This window comes from Neophocaena asiaeorientalis, unplaced genomic scaffold (genome assembly GCF_003031525.2).
Source record: "Neophocaena asiaeorientalis asiaeorientalis breed wild unplaced genomic scaffold, Neophocaena_asiaeorientalis_V1.1 scaffold84, whole genome shotgun sequence".
Classification (NCBI taxonomy): Eukaryota; Metazoa; Chordata; class Mammalia; order Artiodactyla; family Phocoenidae; genus Neophocaena; species Neophocaena asiaeorientalis.
The window spans coordinates 2,260,723-2,280,880 of NW_020173656.1; the positions used below are offsets into that span (position 1 = coordinate 2,260,723).

Genomic DNA, 20,158 nt, shown 5'->3' on the forward strand with positions numbered 1-20,158 from the left:
TCCAGAAGATCCTCATACTACTTATCCAGTAACATTAAAGCATTGGTAATGGCAGATTACTAGCAGGAACACTGGAGTATGCCAAAGTATTAAATACACCAAATGCTTCATATTTCCAGGTAAAAAATTTGAGGAATTTAACGATGTATTTGTCCATATTCATTTGCTTGCAACTTCTCCAAAATGTCATCAAGTGGCTAAGTTGTTAAGGCTAACACCGTATATTTTTAGACATTAGAAAATGCAAACACACTTTCAAACACTTCAATACAAGATTATATATATATATATATATATATATGTATATATTTAAGTTCTATTTTGAACAAAAAGAGTGAAATTGTTTTCTCACCAAAAATCTATCTAAAACTCAGATATTCTGTTCTTTAGCGAGCATGATGTAAAGCAGTGGTCTTCAAACATTTTTTTGTTCATATGTCCCCTAAAATAATTTTGACAAATAAGTGAATCTTGTGCCTATTTAGATTACATGAAAATTTTCATCATAAGTTTTAGTTGCAAATATGCAATTTCTGCTATATTATAAATATTGATGCTTTAAAACAAAATTTAAGTCAGTCTTCTAAATGTATCCCATGTAATATTAATACCATACTGAATTGTTACTACTGTTGTTCTTCTAAAATAAAATATTTCCTTGAATTTGTATTTCCTTTCTACTTCCTCCACAATTTTATTCTACTTTGAATCTTGGAAATCTGTTCTTTATCACTCTATTATACTTCTCTGGTGTAAACAATACAAACAACAAGCACATACACATTTATATTGAAATTACCTTTGAATTAATTTTCTTTGACCATAAGGTGCTAAGTTTTTTTAATCGTCTCAGTTGAGCTACCATTACAACTATTATGGGGACACAGTTGATCCAAACAGCGAATAAGTCACAATTTTGACATAAAATCATTAAAAATAAAAGGTGAATTGTAATTAGAAAGGTATCTCCTAATGGGATGAATTGGGGGAGATGTGTTTATGAGGGCTTAATTTAAAAGCTCTCTGGAGAGTTTACCTTTCCAAGAAATTCACCTTAGTAAAGTTCAGGGTAAGTAAGAGGTATGCCTTTCTTGTATAAATTTAAGAGAATGGTGACACTGAAGTGAGAGATGGGAAAAGAGAATGCCAACTGACCCCAAGTTGCATTGTAGGCAGATCGATTTAAGGAAGTGAAGGATTTGGAAATTGATTCCTTTAAAATGTTCTGTGTCCCCACATACCCCTGGAAAGTCTCTGCATACCCCTAGGGTATCCCTATCACAGTCTGAATACCATGCCTCTAAGATCCCTAGGAAAGGTGTTGTTAACTTGAACTACGCTAAGAAAAAGTACTTTTCCTGAATTACTCCTTTGGCTAAAAAACTGATTTTGAAAGTTTCTGAGGTAGTACCGTGTTACATTTTGAAATCTGCTTTTTGACCACTTGGCTAGACAAAGCACACAGCTATGTGTCGTCTGAACTATCACACTCCATTAATCAGCTGACTCGATTGTACATGTACAGATTCTGAATAAGAAAGTCATACTAAGGAATCAGGGTAATAGCACTGTCAAATAGAGTGCAATTAGGAGCTTATACTGCTATGGAGAAGCACTAGAAAAATAAATAATTACACAGCTCTTACATGTAAATAAGAATGGGTGTAACGGTCTTAAAACATTTTAAAAGAACTCTAAAGTAAAGAAATTAAAGCTGTGTATTACTATGGCTCATCTTAAAACTTAATGAATAAGGCACTTGTCCTGTGGAATGTCCTAAAATGTCAGCTCAATTGTAGTACCTAGGCTGGCTTCAAGCAGAAGCAGAAAACCTTCCAGAAAGGATATGCTTGGTGTTCAGTCTCTGCAGATATGAGCTGACCTTATCCTGGAATGCCAGTGTGGCCCCACACGCACACGCATCTTCTGTGGAGGTGAGTCTTCGTGCTTCTGCAATGGCTGAAGACAATGACAATACACAAAATGTTATAGCTAATTAGAAATCATAGCAAATCAGGAAATCTGTGATTCAATACTTCCTTTTTTTTTTTTTTTTTTGCGGTATGCGGGCCTCTCACTGTTGTGGCCTCTCCGCTCCGGCCGCGCAGGCTCAGCGGCCACGGCTCACGGGCCCAGCCGCTCCGCGGCATGTGGGATCCTCCCAGGCCGGGGCACGAACCCGTGTCCCCTGCATCGGCAGGCGGACTCTCAACCACTGCGCCACCAGGGAAGTCCAATACTTCTGTTTTTAATTCTTACCTAAATGCATTTTCTAGGAGATAAAAGAATATAAGAGCACATGGAAAGAGGAGGAAGTACTGTGGACTTTGTTACCAAAGAAACTGAGTTAGAGATGTTGAGGAAAAGTTTACAATTGTCAAAGCTGGGTGATGGTTATATGAGAGTTCATTCTATTGTTCTCTATACTTTTGTAATTGTCTGAAATTTTCCATGATATAAAGTAAATATTTAAGTTGATGCAGGGAGAAGCCAAGAATGCAGAGATAAGACAATCCCTTGTGATACTGTGTACTCATTACGAAATGAAAATGTTCGCTATGGAGAACAGTGTGAGGTTCCTTTAAAAACCAAAAATAGACCTACCATATGATCCTGCAATCCCACTTCTGGGCAAATATCTGGAGAAAACCCTAATTTGAAAAGATACATGCACCCCAATATTCATAGCAGCACTATTCACAATAGCCAAGACATAGAAACAACCTAAATGTCCATCGACAGATGAATGGATAAAGAAGATGTGGTACATATATACAATGGAATACTATTCAGCCATAAAAAGAATGAAATAATGCCATTTGCAGCAACATGGATGGACCTAGAGATTGTCATACTAAGTAAAGTAAGTCAGACAGAGAAAGACAAATATCATATATCACTTACATGTAGAATCTAAAAAAGCGATACAAATGAACTTATTTACAAAACAGAAATAGACTCACAGACATAGAAAACAGACTTATGGTTTCCAAAGGGGATTGGGGGAAGGCGGAAGATAAATTAGGAGTTTGGGATTAAGACATATCCGTACTATATATAAAATAGTTAAACAACAAGGACCTACTGTATAGTACAGGGAACTCTACTCAGTATCTTGTAATAACCTATAATGTAAGAGAATCTGAAAAGTTATATATGTATATATTACTGAATCACTTTGCTGTATACTTGACACTAACACAACATTGTAAATTAACTATACTTCAATTTTAAAAAATGAAAATGAGGAAAACAGTCCTCTATTTGTGTGGCCAAAACATTTCAAGGTTTAAAACTAGGTAATTCCTGATTTCCTACACAGACTATTATTCTACTGAATGGTTTGAACTGAAAATTCTACTTACCCATAAATACTTTGGAACTAAAAATTCAGGTTTGTATTGACATTTAAGCAAAGAACGTGGGAGAATGATGATTCTAACTCCAATTGCTTTCTGTAATTCAGTGAGGCGGCTATTCCTACTCAATATCATAGCCCCTAAAGTTGCCTAAGAGAAATAAGAGTAACTTCCAGATCTAAAGACTGATGAATAAGCTTCCAACTGAGTAGTAGTACTGCTTGGAGACAAAGAGTAGTCCTTTGCTCTTGCATTTTCTCCCACATTCTATCCGTAAAATGTTACAGAAAAACCCGAACGAACTTTTTGGTCAACCCAATACAAAGATAAGATACAGGGCTGGAGGACCATAAATTTACTTGATTAATCTATCTAGCTGTCTAAATCCTATTGAAACTTTCAGGGACAGCCAGCTCAAATTCCCATCTCGATCAGTAAATTAATTAGTAAGCCAAAAAGTATCTACTGAATATCAAGTACATGCCCATCATACCTGTACAGAGTATAAAATTGGTACCTATGATACTTTCCAGTATACCTTGCCTGATAGCCTATAAGCTCTGTGAGGGTAGGGGCTCAGTGTAATATTCTCATTAAAACACCCCATAGAAAACTGGGATGTTGCACAATTGAAAGTTGAGAGATGGATCCATTCACACTGGCAGCAAAAAGAATAAAATATTTAGGAATAAATGTAACAAAAGTAGTGCAAAGACTTGTACAGTGCAAACCACAAAACATTAATCTGTCTCCAGTTACTTCCTCGGGACGTAACAGAGTACTAGATATAGAACAGAAGTTCCATGAATACTTGCTGAACAAATAAATAGGTGAATGGCTAAAGAAATGAGGTCAGAGCCTAAGCCATTATAAACCATTCTGGAATCCTCACCTTCCAGGAGAAGAAAAAGTGCCCAAGACTGATTTTTCTGAAGATTAAACACTTAAGATAGGAAGACAGCACCCAGAAATACTCAAATTCTACAAGCAAGCTGCTCCTTATTAACCCTCACCCTCCCCAAGAAACTGATCCACACTTTACTTCAAATGAAGAAGTGTCTGCTGAGTAACTGTCACGTGTTATGGTAGATGCTAAGAGTACAGACAAAATCTACTACCCGTGGTCCTTGGGGTCTACAGGAGCATAAAACCACAAGTCCAAAACTTGCATTTTCTTCCCCAAATCTGCTTCACTCTCAGTCCCCTCAGTAAAGATACCCCCTCCTTCCAGCTGCTCAAGTGGAATAGGAAAGCCATCCTACTCCACCCCCATCCTATCCCCACATCCAGTTTGTCACCAAGCCCCGTTCATCCTACCTTCAAAACATGTCTGGAATCAGTTTACTTCTACCACATTGTCACCATCCTAGCCCAACTGCAATAGCCCCCGAACTGGTCGTCTTCTGCTCTTCATCCCCTTCAATCCGCTGTTCACACAGCAGCTGGAGTGACTTTTAAAAATATAAACAGCATTGCGCTGCTCCACTGCTACAAACCCTCCGTGACTTCCCATTTCTCATAGAATTTCCCATGCCCCAGAGCAGCAGCATGATTTGACCCCGCCTAACTCTCCAAACTGCCTTACCCCACACTTATCCCTGGCTGGTCATGCTTCCGTCACAGGGGTGGCCTTTCACCTCCTCTCCCCACTAAAGCCACCACTCAGGACCTGGCGTTGCTCTCCCTCCTTCCGCCAGCATTCCAGTCTCAACCTACCTGCCGCTGATCCTCAGCATTCAAATGCCACTTCCTCAGAGAGACCCTCCCAACCTGAAATAGGTTCCCCAACCCCCATTCTGTTCTCTTCCATCACTGCTCTTAATTTATAAATGTGTTATGTACTTGTCTTTTCCCCCTAGACTGTTACCAAAGACCATACCTGTTTTGTTCATGATTGTATACCTAGTGCCTAGAACATAGCAGACGCTGTATTTATTGATTGGATGAAGGAAGGATTGAAGGAACACACAAGTAACCTCAACACAAGGCATCCAGTGCTGAAAAAGAGGACACAGTTCCATGGAAGAATAAGGGGAATTCTGGTAGAGGGGGTAAAAACTGAGCTAGTCCTGGAAATTAAACAAACAGACATTATTTTGTAACATTTGATTCACAAAAAGTAATTTATAGGACACTGATGTAAGTTAAGATGCATAATAAAGACAAATGCCTCACAATGCATAAAAATGAATGCATGATAAACCCAATGCACAGCTTAAGAATTAAAACATAACGAATGCTGTTGCAGAGACGTCATTTAAGAAGTGGAAATATAAATACAGTCTAGGAGAAGATATTTGCAACACATAAAAACAACAACGAATTTATATCCAGACATGTGAAGAGTTGTTATGATAAGTAAGAAAAATATAAATAACCCAATAGAAAAATAAAGGCATAAACAGCTTTTCGAGATAAGAGACTGAAGTGACTTAGCCTCTTTTGTAACCAGGAAATGGGGAAAAGAAAGACTACAGGGAGATACTTCTTTACATCTACCAGACTGACAAAAGTTTAATCCAACAAAACCAAACGTTGGCAAGGATGTGGTTCTTGGATTTTGACAAGCAGAAGAGGCAAGGGAAGCAGATTACAGTAAAGGATGGAGACAGGTGAGTACAGGGCATGCTCCAGGAATATCAAACAGTCCATGTGGCTGGATCACAGGCCTTGGAGAGAAGGAGTGAATCTGGTGCCAAATGTAGTGACAAGATGAAAAAGAGTGGTTACCATGGGTAGGGAGAGTGGAATGGGGAATTTTTGTTTAATGGGTACAGAGCTTTAGCTTGGGATGATAAAAAAAAGTTCTGGAGATGGACAGTGGGATAGTTACACAACAATGTGAATGTACTTAACACCACTGGACGACACTTAAAATGGTTAACATGCTAGATTTTATGTCATGTATATTTTACTGTAATTAAAAAAGAACCTGGACTTAGGGAGAGACTTTAATTAGGAAAAAAAATGGAATCAGACCATGGAGGGTAGGATGCCTGGTGGAAAGGTAGAATTATTGCATTGTGAAGACGTTTGGGAACCACTGGAGAATTCTGACCAAGGAGCAAGACACAGAAGCGTGCTTCAGACTTGGAGACAGGAAAGCTCACTCCTAAGACTGTCCTAGCACATGAATTAGGCTTAAAGGGACAGTCTTTACCTGAACATGTCTTCTTGTCTTCATTCAAGGTGTAGCCAGTATAACAATCGCAGTGGTAAGACGCGGCCCCATCATTCACACAGATGTGCTGGCACCCATGAGAGCCCAGTGCACACTGGTTACGAACTGACCAGGAATGGGTCAGGAAAGAGAATATTCACAAATTACAACTGGAAACTAAACACAGACTTCCGGGAGAAAGAAGCTTTCGTTCGGTGCCAACAAGTGCAGCAAATGAATCCTACAGTCGTCAGCAATGCGTCTCCCATGTTTCAGAAGGAGAGAGCCTCTTTTCCCGTTCCCTATCCCACACCCCTTTCCTTGTTCCTTGTTCCTTGTTCCTTGTTATCTCTTGCAGCTATCTCGGTGCCTTCTCTTTTTTGCTATCTGCAGTCCTGGGGCTGCACTGAGTCTTGATTCTATTCCAGAACTTATCTCCAGCCTTTCCTGATGACCATGAATGCCTCCAACCTCTCCAGCTATACACAGATCATCTTCACCATCACCAAAAATAAATTATTAGGGACCTACCTGCACATGGAGTTACATTTGATGCTGCACAAAAACTATGTTGACCAAGGGCCTGCCCTTGATGCTTAAAGTGGGACAGAAAACACTGGCCTGCACACACACACACACACACACACACACACACAGACAGAAAAAATAATAACAATGATGATGATGATGATGGTGATGGTGTGTATGACTGGATAGGGAAGTATTTGTGTCTGTCACAAGTAAATACATTACAAGGAACAAGGGCTTCCTGGGATACATAGGTTCTTCCTCGGCCATTGCAGAAGCCAAACTACTTTATTTGTTCTCCTCTAACTCTCCTCTTAAGTGTCATTTTATGCTCACAAACCTTCCATGGCTCACTATTGCCTATAAAACAGCTGTTCATGAAGCGTAAGGCCCTAGGTAATCTATCCATAGTGTCTTTCCAACTTTCACACTGATATTCCCCTTCACTACTACAATTCAGATGTTTCCAGCAAAATGCCTACTAGCAGAACATTTTGTTTTCCCCTCAGCCCAGCTTAGCAGCGACTCTAGCGATAACAAGTGGATGTGCCTCCAGCCCCTGACCCGTGATCTGGGTCTCCACATTTAATTTACAGGCCTTGCCACTGCCCAGCAAGGGGAAGGCAGGCCATTAGAGGGGATCTGACCCAGTTTTAGAATGGCATCCATTATTGCTGTAAAATATATAAATACCAGCTTCTCACCATCTCGTCTTTTTCTTCTATCTCCTTTTGCTGTCCTGTGCTTTGCACCATGAGACGTGTAGCTTAGTGTTTGAGAGCATATGTAACCACCAGAGCAAGTGCCTGGGTTCAGATCCTGGCTCTGCTACTCACTAGGCAAGTGACCATAGGCAAGTTACTTTGTCTGTGCCTCAGTTTCCTTGTAAAGTTGCTGTGAGTAAAGTTGCTGTGAGCAGTAAATGTGTGACTGTGCCTAAAATGCCTAGAACCGTGCATGGTACCCAGTAGGCACTGAAGAATGTTGGCAAACCATTATCTGGAAGTGTTGCCTGGAGTAGTCTGCCTTAACTGAAAATCTCCTTTGATTTCTTTTTTTAATAAAATGGTCCATTTTATGCCATAATATCTGTTAGTTTACATGTAAATGTGTTTTTGTTTCCTCTTCCCAGGTCTTCAGATTAAAGGTCCTGCTTAAAGTACCAAGAGGGATACTTGTAACTGTTTGAGAAGTGCAGCCTTGACTCCTTTCCATCCAACTAACTTAGTCCCACCCCCTGAACAAACCAGTGCAAGCCACTCCCCTTGCCCTTGCCCTCTCCACTCCTTCATCTAAGCCTTATCGGCCCTCCTGCCGAGGCCCACCTCCAGTCCCAGCCCTCTGTGTTCATCCCAGACCTCCTGCCTCCCAGCCCCTCCCGCCCTTAGTCACTCTCCCTGGCTAAGAGTCCCTGCTTTCTTAAGGAGCTGTTTCTCCTTGCACCCAGCCTGTATGTAGCTCAGAGGCAGAAGCTGATGCTTCCTTACATCCCCACAGTGCTTAGCAGAGTCCTGGGAACAAAATAGGTGCTCAGAACTCTTTTATTGATCTCATTTTTTTAAAAAAAGGGGAATTAGTTATATGCCACTTCCTTTAATCTCTCTTGAAAAGGTCACACATCACATCTCAAGGAAGAGGAAAGCATACATAAAATCTAAAAAAATATTGAATATGCCCAAACTAAACACCACCCTGAGAGCTAGGAATTTCTCTTAGGAGTGGTTTTACATTACAAATGCCACTCTGTTCTGTCAGTGAGTTTAAATCAAATTAATGAGGATTAGCAGTTCCGGCAAGGGCTTCCTCGCCAAGTTATAAGTCTCACATTCACCCAAGACTGATCATCTAGAAACTGTCAGGGAGGGACTTGCTTCAGACTTACTGGAAGATCTGTGTGGGTCTAATTCAGTCAGTTACAAAGCCTCCTTTACTAAAACGATCTGGCTTTAAGATTAACGCTACAGAAAAGTTCCAGGCCAAGTTTTAATTGGAAAAAGATCAGTTCAGCCTATCACACCAAATACTTACTGTCCAGCTGACTTCCTCTAAAGTTTCCTATTTGCTTTACAGAGCTATAAAATTTTCCTGGATTAGGACCGTACATTCAATTAGCTTTTCTTATATCCCCCACTCCCTACCCATTACCCAGTAATTTTCTGAAGTGAGCTATGTTTGCAAAACCTAGTGAGCTCACTGCCTCCTGAGCAATGTTTACCTTGGTCTGAAAAGCATGGTAGAATGTCTGAAGCCCGATTCCTTACATTACCTTTAAGAATCTCTCCCTTGGTGAAATGCAAGTTGGTTTCACTGCAGTAGAAAGAGCCCCGGATGAAAGAATTTACTGAGTGGACCTTACCTGAACACGTTTTTTTATCTTCATTCAGAGTGTAGCCCTCGTAGCATTCACAGTGATGAGACCCAGCTCTGTCATTCACACAAATGTGCTGACAGTCGTGTGTGCCCAAAGCACACTGATCTTGAGCTGCCCAACAGAAGTCCAGAAGAAAAGATGTTAAACGTGGAAAAGTCTTTTATCAGCCATATATAGAAATCTTCTTATTTGCAGCTAGCAATGCAGAGAGGCAAACTTATTAGAAACCACTCAAAGTCATCAGTAATATCTGTTCTCACTAGGAATTAGCTGAGTAAAACAAACTCCTACACACACAATACTTATGCTTCTATTTTTCCCCACCCCTTTTCAGAATCATCTATACTGAGCTTTTTTTTTTTTTGGCGGTACGCGGGCCTCGCACTGTTGTGGCCTCTCCCGTTGCGGAGCACAGGCTCCGGACGCGCAGGCTCAGCGGCAATGGCTCATGGGCCCAGCCGCTCCGCGGCATGTGGGATCTTCCCAGACCGGGGCACGGACCCGTGTCCCCTGCATCGGGAGGTGGACTCTCAACCACTGCGCCACCAGGGAAGCCCTATACTGAGCTCTTATAATCGAAGTATCTCATGATACTTTCTAAAGCGTTCCTTTTAGATTTCTTGTATTTATGCTGAATCAGAGAGATTCTAACAGCTGTGGGACGAATTATACTAGAATCAGAAAGACATAGAATTAGAGTTTGAAGAAACTGTAGCTCGACCCTCTCCTGTAATAAATGAGGAAACTGAGTCCAAAGTAGACCAAATGACTCAGAACAGCATCAGAACTCAAGACCCAAATTGCTACTCAATGTATTTTTCTCTGTACTGACATGATATTTTTTAACTTTTTTTTTTTTATCTTTGAGCTTTTTGTTTTGAAATCACTTCAGGCTTATAAAAAAGTTTCAAAAATAGTGAAAAAAATCCAGTACTTCACCCCGTTTCCCCAAATGTTAACATCCTATATAAGCACAGTGTAATTACCAAAACCAGGAAACTAATACTGATACAATGCCATTAACTAACCTACAGACCTTATTCAAATTTTGCCAATGGTTCCACCACTAATGTCCTTTTTCTGGTCCAGGATCCAATCCAGGATCACACATTGCATTAAGTTGTCACATCTCCTTAGTTTCCGCCAATCTGGGACATTTCTTTAGTCTGTCTTTGCCTTTCATGACTGTGACACTTTTGAAAATTACTGAAAAATTAGTTTGTAGAATGTCTCTCAATTTGGGTTTGTCTGAGGTTTCCTCATGATTCTGAATTTTTAGCAAGAATACCACAGAAGTGCTATTGTGCCCTCAGAACCTCATGTCAGGAGATGCATGACGTCACTGTGTGTTATTGCTGGTGATGTTAACTCTGATGTCTTGGTTGACGTGGTGTCTGCCAGGTTTCTCCACTATGGAATGACTGCTTTTCTTTCTGTAAGTAGTAAGTTCCTTGTGGGCTGTTATTTGATTTTCACATACTAAATTGTCTTTAGATTCTGGAAAGGACTCTTAGGGCTGGGTACAGAGAAGGAAATAACACACTCACACATGTGGGTCATGAGACACACATGCTGCCATTTATAACTTTTCTAATAAGAAAGGGGAAAAGCCCAAGATGGCAAGAGAGGAAAAGAGACCGAGCTCCCCGTGGATGTGACCCCCGCCAAACACTGACTAGGGAGATAGGTAAACAGGGAGGCAACAGTAAAGCCTCTGCCCCCACTTACCCGAACACGTTTTCCTGTCTTCATTTAAGGTATAACCTTCATAGCACTCACAATGATAAGAGCCAGTTCTGTCGTTCACACAGATGTGTTCACAGCCGTGAGTGTTAAGAGCACACCTATTAATAACTATCAAAAGATGATCAGGACAAATGTCAACACATGGAAAACACGGCAAATAAATAACTACGGGCCCCACACACACACACACACACACACACACACACAGTGCTAATGAAATGGGACAGCTTGGCACGAGAGGAAGCCTGCTGGACTGGGTGGGAACCCACTTCACCTTGACTCTTTCACTAACAGACCCCATGACATGGGTAGGTAAGTCTTCTCCCTTCTTGTGGAGGTCTCAGTTTCATTTTCTATTAAATGAGCAGGTTGAATTAAATGATCTCTAAGTTTTCTTCCTCTCTAAAACTTTTTTCTAGGATTTAACAAACTGGACCTAATTCCCACTCTTCATTGATTGTACGTGAGTATTCATAGAGCAGATGAGTGAGAACCTCCCTAGATTTTCTTCCACTTCTAGATTCCATGAATCTTCTACGGTCACAGACAGGTAAGAGGAGCTTGTATTTAATGAAATAAAACCCAGGAAAAAAAAAATCCAAAACCTCAAAAGGACGAAGAGTTTTAGCCCCCTTCCTCACTAGCCCTTTTCCCTACTAACCCTTCTCTCTAAACCTAGTAATAAGTACTATAACAGGTACTTATACTATTACATTACTTACAGTATTACATACTGTTTTAGGTATTACCTCACTTTTCTCCTCATGTTCCTTTTCAAGAAAAGTCATTGATAACAGTAAATCCACCACAGGGCAGTTAGGAGAAAAGCATAATGCCAGTCCAAAGCCTGGGGTGAGTCCCCAGATAAGTTTCCATCAACCACCACCCCTTAAGCAGCCTTACCTGAACACGTCTTCTTATCGGCATTCAAGGAATATCCTTGGCTGCACTCACAGTGGTGCTTGCCTTCCCCATCACTGACACACACATGCTGGCACTGGTGTGTGCCCAGCGCACATGGGTCCAGAGCTGTGCAAAGGAAATTTACAACAGTCAGCGCCGACAGGTAAGAAGCATTTCAGATACTTCCTCCTGTGTCAAAACAAATCACTCTCCAGGTTCCTCTCTGATTCTACCTTTAGTTCACTCTAAAAATTGGCTACTTGTTTCCTGCCCCTGGTTTATTATAAACACCACTCTCAGTAATGTTTAAATTGTAACTAATTTAAAATCATAGATCTTGTGGTTGACTTTCTCAAAAAAGAAAGGGAATTTTGAATTTGGAGCTGAAGCCAAACACTTTACATGAATCAGGCAATTCGATATTTTATTCAATGTATCCACCTAGCCAGAAAAAAAGACTTTTGCTTCCCAACAGAAAGAAGGGAACAGTAATGTCATTCCTGAAGTTCTATGAGCTAGGGGTCCCACTGCCACCAGAACCCAGTTTCCAAGGGTTCTATAGTTTGTGTCTAAACAGAATTCACACCCAGGCTTTCCTCTAGGCCTGGAACCCACTGACATGTTTGAAATTGCAAATGGTGGAGGGCAACATAGCTAACTGCCTTCCGAATAGGCGGCATGAGTTCCTAAGCCCAAATGTATACGCATGCGACTCTCATATCTGCCAGGAGAATAAACTTACATGCTATATACAAACCAGTAAAAAGAAAAGGAAGAAAACAACAAATTAGATTACATTAGCTAAACTGCATCCTCATCTTTTTGCTCCTGGAGCCATTTTTAACCTCAGATTTTTTTCCCCCAGTGACGTGTTTTGATAAAAGAATCAATGAATTTAGTCATTTCTGAGAAACCAAGGAGGCCTGTTGCAGGAGGCTGGCACCCCTGTGGCAGGTCACCCAGCCTCCACTATTTTGGCAACAGGACAGGTTAATATTTTCCCAAGAAGGGCCTTCTCATGGAATAATCTTTCCAGCTCGTTGACTACAACAGCTACCTCTCAGTCTTTTTTCCATAGAGAGGGTATTTTTCCCCCAGAACAAGCAGATCTTTCATACCAGAATGAAAAGATGACCACTCACCACTTGTTACTTTATGTTCTTCAAGCCCAACCCCAGGTGCTATCTTTGAGACCCAGCCTTGCCATAGACCAGCATCTTTATGGAAAAGTTCTCACCCACAAACACAGGGGATTTTCTGGGAGAAAGAAAGCTATTTTCTTTTGGGAAACCAATGAATGCTGAGTCAATGCCACCAAAGCCAAGGACAGCTTGTGAAGACCCAGTGTCCTAGGGCAGGAAAGATAAAGGGTCCCCGGCCAGGTCTGGTTGAGATGAGGTCAGACCAAGACTTCGTCTCTCATTTCCTGACAAATTGTTGATTGCTGAGTTTCATATTCATTTATATATAAAGTCTCCTTGAAATTTACAATTGTAATTATTGGTTCACTTGTTTGTCTCATCCCCAGCCGCAGACTGTTGCTTGATGGTAGGGAGGGACTACCTTATCTTTGTATCATCAGTGATCAATAAACACGTGTTGAAAAAACAAATGTGAAATCGATTATATAGCAAAAGGTATCTACATTTTAAAATTCACCTGAACTAGAAATTTGTCCACACCTGCTTAGATAATTCCACAGAGGGCTTTGAAAGATTATCTCCAAATGATAAAAAATAAGGCATGACTATAAAAAGAAAGAAACAAAGGAAGACAGAAATTTTTAAATGAAAAATAAAAATAAATTTTAAAGTAAAAATTAAAAAGTTTGAGTCCCACAGATTCATAATTCTGGTCAGTGACTACAGATAAACCCGAGCCTTGAATGGATTCATATTCATGGGTTTGGCTGATTCATGCTAAAACTTCTAATTAAATCAGCATGCATGGATTTAAGCTCCAACCTAAAGGAAGAAAGGAGAAGAACAGTAACAGAATAATTTAAAAAAATTTTTAAAAAAATACCCTGCTTCTTGCTATCTCACAAGTGAGCTGAAATCCTAATCTTCCTGGTCCCTAAGCCTCTCCCTCCACAAGGAATGATCAGACACCGAGCTGAATCTGAAAACTGGAGTATTCACTAAGTGTACACACTGACTGACAGTTACACTGGAATAGAAGCCAGCTGATCTTTCCACAGACAGACACAGTCCCCGTCTTCTGCCCAAAAACAAGCAGAGTTCTGTTAAATCTAGAGATGGAAAAACTAAAGAAAATATCTGGAAAAAATGTGGTGGGCAGAGGGGAGAAGAGAGGTGTCTGGAGATTTTTGTATTTGTATTTTTTTCTGACCCCATCAGGGAATAGCAGGATCATGTACCCTGGATATTTCCAGAATTTCACATTTCTAATGCAAACACGAAGATTTTTATGAGCAAACCAAGTTATATATAAGGCAGCTCTATATTTCTAAACCAACAAAGTATGTTTAAGTTGCTAAAAAAAAAATAAAATAAAATAAAGGTCTTCCCTGGTGGCGCAGTGGTTGGGAGTCCGCCTGCCGATTCAGGGGACGTGGGTTCGTGTCCCGGTCTGGGAGGTGCCCTCACACCGCAGAGCAGCTGGGCCCGTGGGCCATGGCCGTTGGGCCTGCGCGTCCGAGGCCTGTGCTCCGCGATGGGAGAGGCAGCAGCGGTGAGAGGCCCGCATACCGCAAAAAAAAAAAGAAGAAAAAAAATACACACATATGAAAAAGCATTGCTTATATTTAAGTTTTCCATAAATTTCCACCAAAAAAGAATAAATCTCTTTTTTTTCGGATACACAATGTCTGACTATATAACATCTTTTCTAGTTGGAAGCAAAGACTTACCACAAAAGGTTTCCTGGAATCTAGAGGAAAGTTTCTCAATGACCCCATAGGTCTCCACATAGAAAACGTGCTCGTCCAGGGGCTCACTGGCCATCATCCTGAGGGACTCCATGTCTGCCCGGTCCACGCCCACAGCGTACAGCTCAATACCGGACGCCTGGGCCCGAGCCGCCACTTCATTCACCTGATCCTGGGGCCGCCCATCTGTCACAATGATGGCCACCTTAGGGATGTTGGAAGCGGGTCCCCGAGCTCCTGCCTCCACTGTGAAAGCTTCGTCCATCGCTGTCTGGATGGCCAGGCCCGACATGGTCCCTGTGGACAAGGGTGTGATCCGCGCCACGGCCTGTTTCAGGGACTGCTTATCCGAGTGGGTCTGGAGATGGAACTCGATCTTCACGGTGCTGGCGTAGTTCACCACTGCCACCCGCGTGTCTGCCGGCCCGATGTCCAGAGTGTCAATTACCCGCGAGACAAAGGTTTTTACTTTGGTGAACTCCAGAGGCCGTACACTACGAGAACTATCAATGATAAACACCAAGTCCAAGGGCATGCTCTTGCAAACACCTGCAAAGAAGGGTGTGAGAAACAGACATGACTAAGCAATGAGCAGACCACAGTCAGAAATGGGGCAGTTCTGGGACTTCCTTGACAGTCCAGTGGTTAGGACTCCACGCTTCCACTGCAGGGGGCGAGGGTTGATCCCTGGTCCGGGAACTAAGATCCCACATGCCCGTGTGGCCAGGCCAACACAAAAAAAAAAACAAGAAAGAAAGGGGGTCAGTTCTCCCACCCAGAGAGCTCTGGCCAGCATCCCTTGATCCCAAATACCCCACTGTCTGCTGTCTTCCCCAAGACCACCCTCCCTTTGGATGTTGAAAGCACTGAGGCCTTCAGGATACCCTAGTGAGAATTCACATAGAGGTGTGACATTTCCCCAAATATCTCCCCTACAGGCTGGCTGAGTCTTGAAATTTCACTGGGAACCGTATCCTTCTGCTTAAAGTTTTGTTCAAAGGTTCCTCTAGACTCCCAGGAATGAATGGATTCCAGACCTCTCTTGGGCTTCTTGGCCATCAGAGGCAATGGGACAGTGACCCTGAATCGTGTGAAAGGTGAACTCAGGGCACCCTCACTGTGCCCTCCCCTGCCTGCCCAGGCCTCAGAGCCCCTTGGGCAATGGCAGAGTGTGAGGTAAGGCACACTGGTGCTCTCGTGCTGACCTCCTTCTTTTACTCCACTTCCAAGGCGGTGAAAACTGCTCCAGAGTAGCCCTAAATTCTCCCTCCATCTGGTCATTCACTCACGTTTAGTGAACTTTGAGGTCCAACTAGCCCTGAGTTACAGTTTGAAAGTGGAAAGAAGGATAACAACTTAATCTGGTCCCTGTTGACTTCCATCTTTGTCAGCATGTCTTGTTTTAAGAAGCAGAGATTTTGACCTAGTATCTGTCCTACTGCCCCCACCAAAGTGTCTCAGTCACCTCTCTTTCATTTTTTTCATTCACCAAATATATTTTTTTGAGAGCCTACCATGTATTAAGCCATGGGGCTACAAAAGCAAATAAGCCAGATTCCCTGCCCTCAAGAAACTTGCATCGTTCCCACACAAAAGTACCTGGCACATTACAGCAACACAATACATTTCTGTTTTCAGCACATCCTTCTTATCCTTTTTTCCTCTAATCTCGTTCTATACTCCTCCCTCTCCTAGCCACCCAAATCAAATCCAAAAGTCAGGACTAGCTAAGAAAGAAGCCATTCCTCTTCTTTCAACACACACACACACACACACACGCACACGCACACGCACACGCACACGCACATGCACACACACACCAAGCCCTGAATGGAAATGAGATCCTTGGGCATGAAGTGTCATTCAGGGTTCTTTTCTTTCCTAATAGGGGGCTGGAAATTGATGCAACTCTAAGAAGGCAATTTACTCAGTGTGTAGGGGGAAAAGGTGTAGGTATTTATTCATTCAAAATAAATTCCTAGGCTAAGCAGTTGATGACAGAAAAAGCCCAGTCTGGAGCAGGAATTATGCCTCTGTATAGTTTCCTTTTAAAAACTGTAAAGTATCCTCTTGGTTTTAGCCTGATTCCTAGAGGTATTAACTAAAACAATAAATAATATCCTACTTTCAATACCACTGAGGGATCACAGGATTCCAACACAACAATCCTGTGAAGTTAGAGATGCAGAGATTGTTTTTATACCCATTTTACAGGCGAGAAAACTGAGTCTCAGGAAGCTGTAAGACCTAAAAAGTGGTAGAAAATAGCGGTAGATTGCACTCCAGGTTTCCTGACTCCCAGCCCAAAGGGACCTTTCATTTCATGGTTGCCTCTCTCTGAAGGAACATTTTCTACTACCAAAATTAATATTACCTCATGTACCTAGTAAACATCCTGCTTGGTGACTTTGAGCCACCAGCCTGAAATATGCTGTGCGTCATGTATTTAGCTAGGACAAAAGGAATTAATTCTTTAAAAAAAAAAAACCCTCCAGAATTTCATTTCATCCCTAATTACCATGCATCAAAAGCAAAGAAGAAGAAAATCCTTCCAGGAGTTGGATCTGGACGTTTTTGCATAATTTGAGTAAAGGGAAAACTACATGTGATACAAACCCATATCTGACAATGCTGTCACTAACACCCAAGTGGTGTCCTTACTAATATCGAGGCTATGTTCTTGTAAGTAAACATGCAGGATTCCTTGCTTCTTCACTTGATTTTTCACATGGAATCATCTATGGGAGGTCACAGGGGTGTGGTGGGCAGGAATAATGCCCCCCAAAAATGTCCATGTCCTAATCCCCAGAACCTGTAATTATGTTAATTTACATGGTAAAGGAGACTTTGCATGTGTGATTAAGTTAAAGGCTTGAGATTGAGGATGTTGTCCTGGATTATTCTGGTGCGTCCAATGTAATTACAACAGCTCCCAGAATGGAAGAGAGAGGCAGAAGGGGAGATCTGAGAGATGACATGTGAGGACTCATCCTGCCTTTGGTGGCTTTGAAAATGGAGGGAAAAGGCCACGAGCCAAGGAATGGTGGCGGCCTCTAACAAGCTGAAAAAGGCAAAGAAACGGATTCTCCTCTAAGATCTTTCCAAAAGGAACATGTCCCTGCTGACACCTTAATTTTAGTCCAGTGAGACTAGTGTCAGACTTCTGAGCCACAGAACTCTTAGATAATAAATGTGTGTTGTTTTAAGCCGCTAAGTTCATGGTAATTTATTACAGCAGGAATAGAAAATACAGGGGGCTTGACTCAGATGGCAGGACATTCTGTGAGCATCTGCTTACTTCCTGATTCAGACGCCCTCATCATTAATTGTTTTTGAATCTCACTCCCCTTTACTAGATTACAGCACTTTGATTCTCAGAAACCAAGAAAATGAGAATCTGAATTTCCTAAAATGTTTCCTTACTCACAATAATTGTCCATTTCTGATAGCTCTGCTAGAAATAAAAGCCCATAGCAAAGCTTAGCAGTTTCTGGGTGCAAAAAGAAGTGAATTTGAAAAAGGGTGGAATGTTGTGTTTATTAAAGAATTATCATTCAATATTGGTTTGGGTTTCAGGTAATAAAGGACCAGTACTGCATAGGAGGAACATTGACCACCCCACGCAGAATCCCTCCTCTACCTCCCAGATGCTTCCCCAAGGGAGGTGGATCAGGACAAGAGGTAAAATTAAATTCTGGGAGAAAGGCTTCTCCCCTACCCCCATTCCTGGCCTGGAGCAACCAACTGGTTACTAACTGAATTGAACCATGGTGAACCCTGGCACTCCCTGTCTCAATGACAATGCTCTCGCCATATCAAATCCAGCCCACTGGAGCTGATGCAGGAAAGAATCCTTTGTGCTCTTCCTCAACATTATCCAGAAAGGTGCAGGAGGGGTAGACAACACAAATCAACCTGGGCCATGAAGCATCACTGGCCAGATGAGACTGGACATCCAGAAAATGGTTTGATGCAGCCTCTCTTTAAAGCAGGACTTTAACAAGTCTGATGCTGGACTTTTTGGTAATGAAGATAAAACCTTATGTAAACCATATTGACAGCTTGGTAGCTTGAAGCAGTGGCAAGTTCCATGCTTGAGTTATCTGAGCCCTGAGTTTTATTCTGGGCTCTGACACTGATTTGCTGTGTCCCCTCCCCTTGACGAGCCTCAGTTTCCCTATATGTGCTGTCAGGGGCTGTGTCAGATGATCTTCCCTCTCTGCTGCTCTAGGAGCTTTGCTCAACCAGAGAACAAAAAGCAGAATCTCAGGAAAGGTTTACTGAGCTGAACCAGAGGTGGGTCTAGGACAGAGAGCTGAGAGGCGCCTGGTGTTCCCACGGCTGCCCCATCCTCCCTGCCCAAATCTCAGGGGGCAGTTGCTGGAGTTTGACCTTCAGGAGACCCAAAGTCTAGCCCTGACTATGAGTGACCTTGGGCATCTCTCTCTTCCCTTCTCTGGACCTCAGTATCCCCACAAGATTCATCGGGGAGGGGATCTTTCTCCTGCACCACAGTCTGGCTCCGGCTGGGATGGAGGGAATACCTGGTGGATGACGGAGGCTCTTCCTCCTCATTCAACGCCTGATGCCCCTGCCCACCCAACCATCCCGCCCGGCCCCGGCCGGGGATCTCCCTCCTTCCTGGAGGGTGTCCCTCCCTGAGGCCCTCTCAGGTCCCTCTCGGCCTGGGGTCCCTCTCCCGTCCCCGCCCAGGCCGTGTACCTGCGCCGCGGGCCCCGCCGTGCTGGCCGGCCCCAGAATAGGGCGTGCCGGTGGGGGCGGCCGGAGCGGGACGGCGTCCGGGGCTGCCCCCTGGGCCGCGGGTCCCCAACCTCAGGAAGCCGGGGCGGTCCAGGGGGCCGGGGACGGCGGGGGGTGGCAGCAGCAGCAGCTGCCAGAGCAGCAGGAGCAGTCCCGGCAGATGGCGCAGCATCGTGGGCTTGGCGCTGCTGCCCGTGTCCGTCGGGGGGTCGTCGCTCCCTCGCTGGCTGGGTCAGTCGTGGGCCCGTGCGCCGCTCCCGGGCGGCCAATTTAAAGGTCCCGCGGCCGTGGGCCCCGCCCAGCAGCCTTCGGTCCCGCCCCTCGGCCGTAGGCCCCGCCCAGCGAACCCGTCCGGGGCCGCGCGCCGCCTGCTCAGTGCATTCCCGCGGCTGGCGTGGAATGTCTGGGGCCTCTCGGCCGGCGGCGCGGGGTCCGACTCC

At 43.1% G+C, this 20,158-nt stretch overlaps 1 protein-coding gene across 1 annotated transcript; it reads right to left on the bottom strand.

Moving 5' to 3' along the window:
- Positions 1 to 28: 28 nt before the first annotated feature.
- Positions 29 to 19,890, bottom strand: MATN3 (matrilin 3). The gene is made up of 8 exons (XM_024747823.1): positions 19,680 to 19,890; positions 14,940 to 15,506; positions 12,068 to 12,193; positions 11,147 to 11,272; positions 9,404 to 9,529; positions 6,520 to 6,645; positions 1,849 to 1,959; positions 29 to 193 (listed from the first exon to the last, which is right to left on the bottom strand). Exons 1-8 carry the CDS (start codon positions 19,888 to 19,890, stop codon positions 138 to 140), a joined length of 1,449 nt encoding a protein of 482 aa, XP_024603591.1. The 3' UTR covers positions 29 to 137.
- Positions 19,891 to 20,158: the final 268 nt, after the last annotated feature.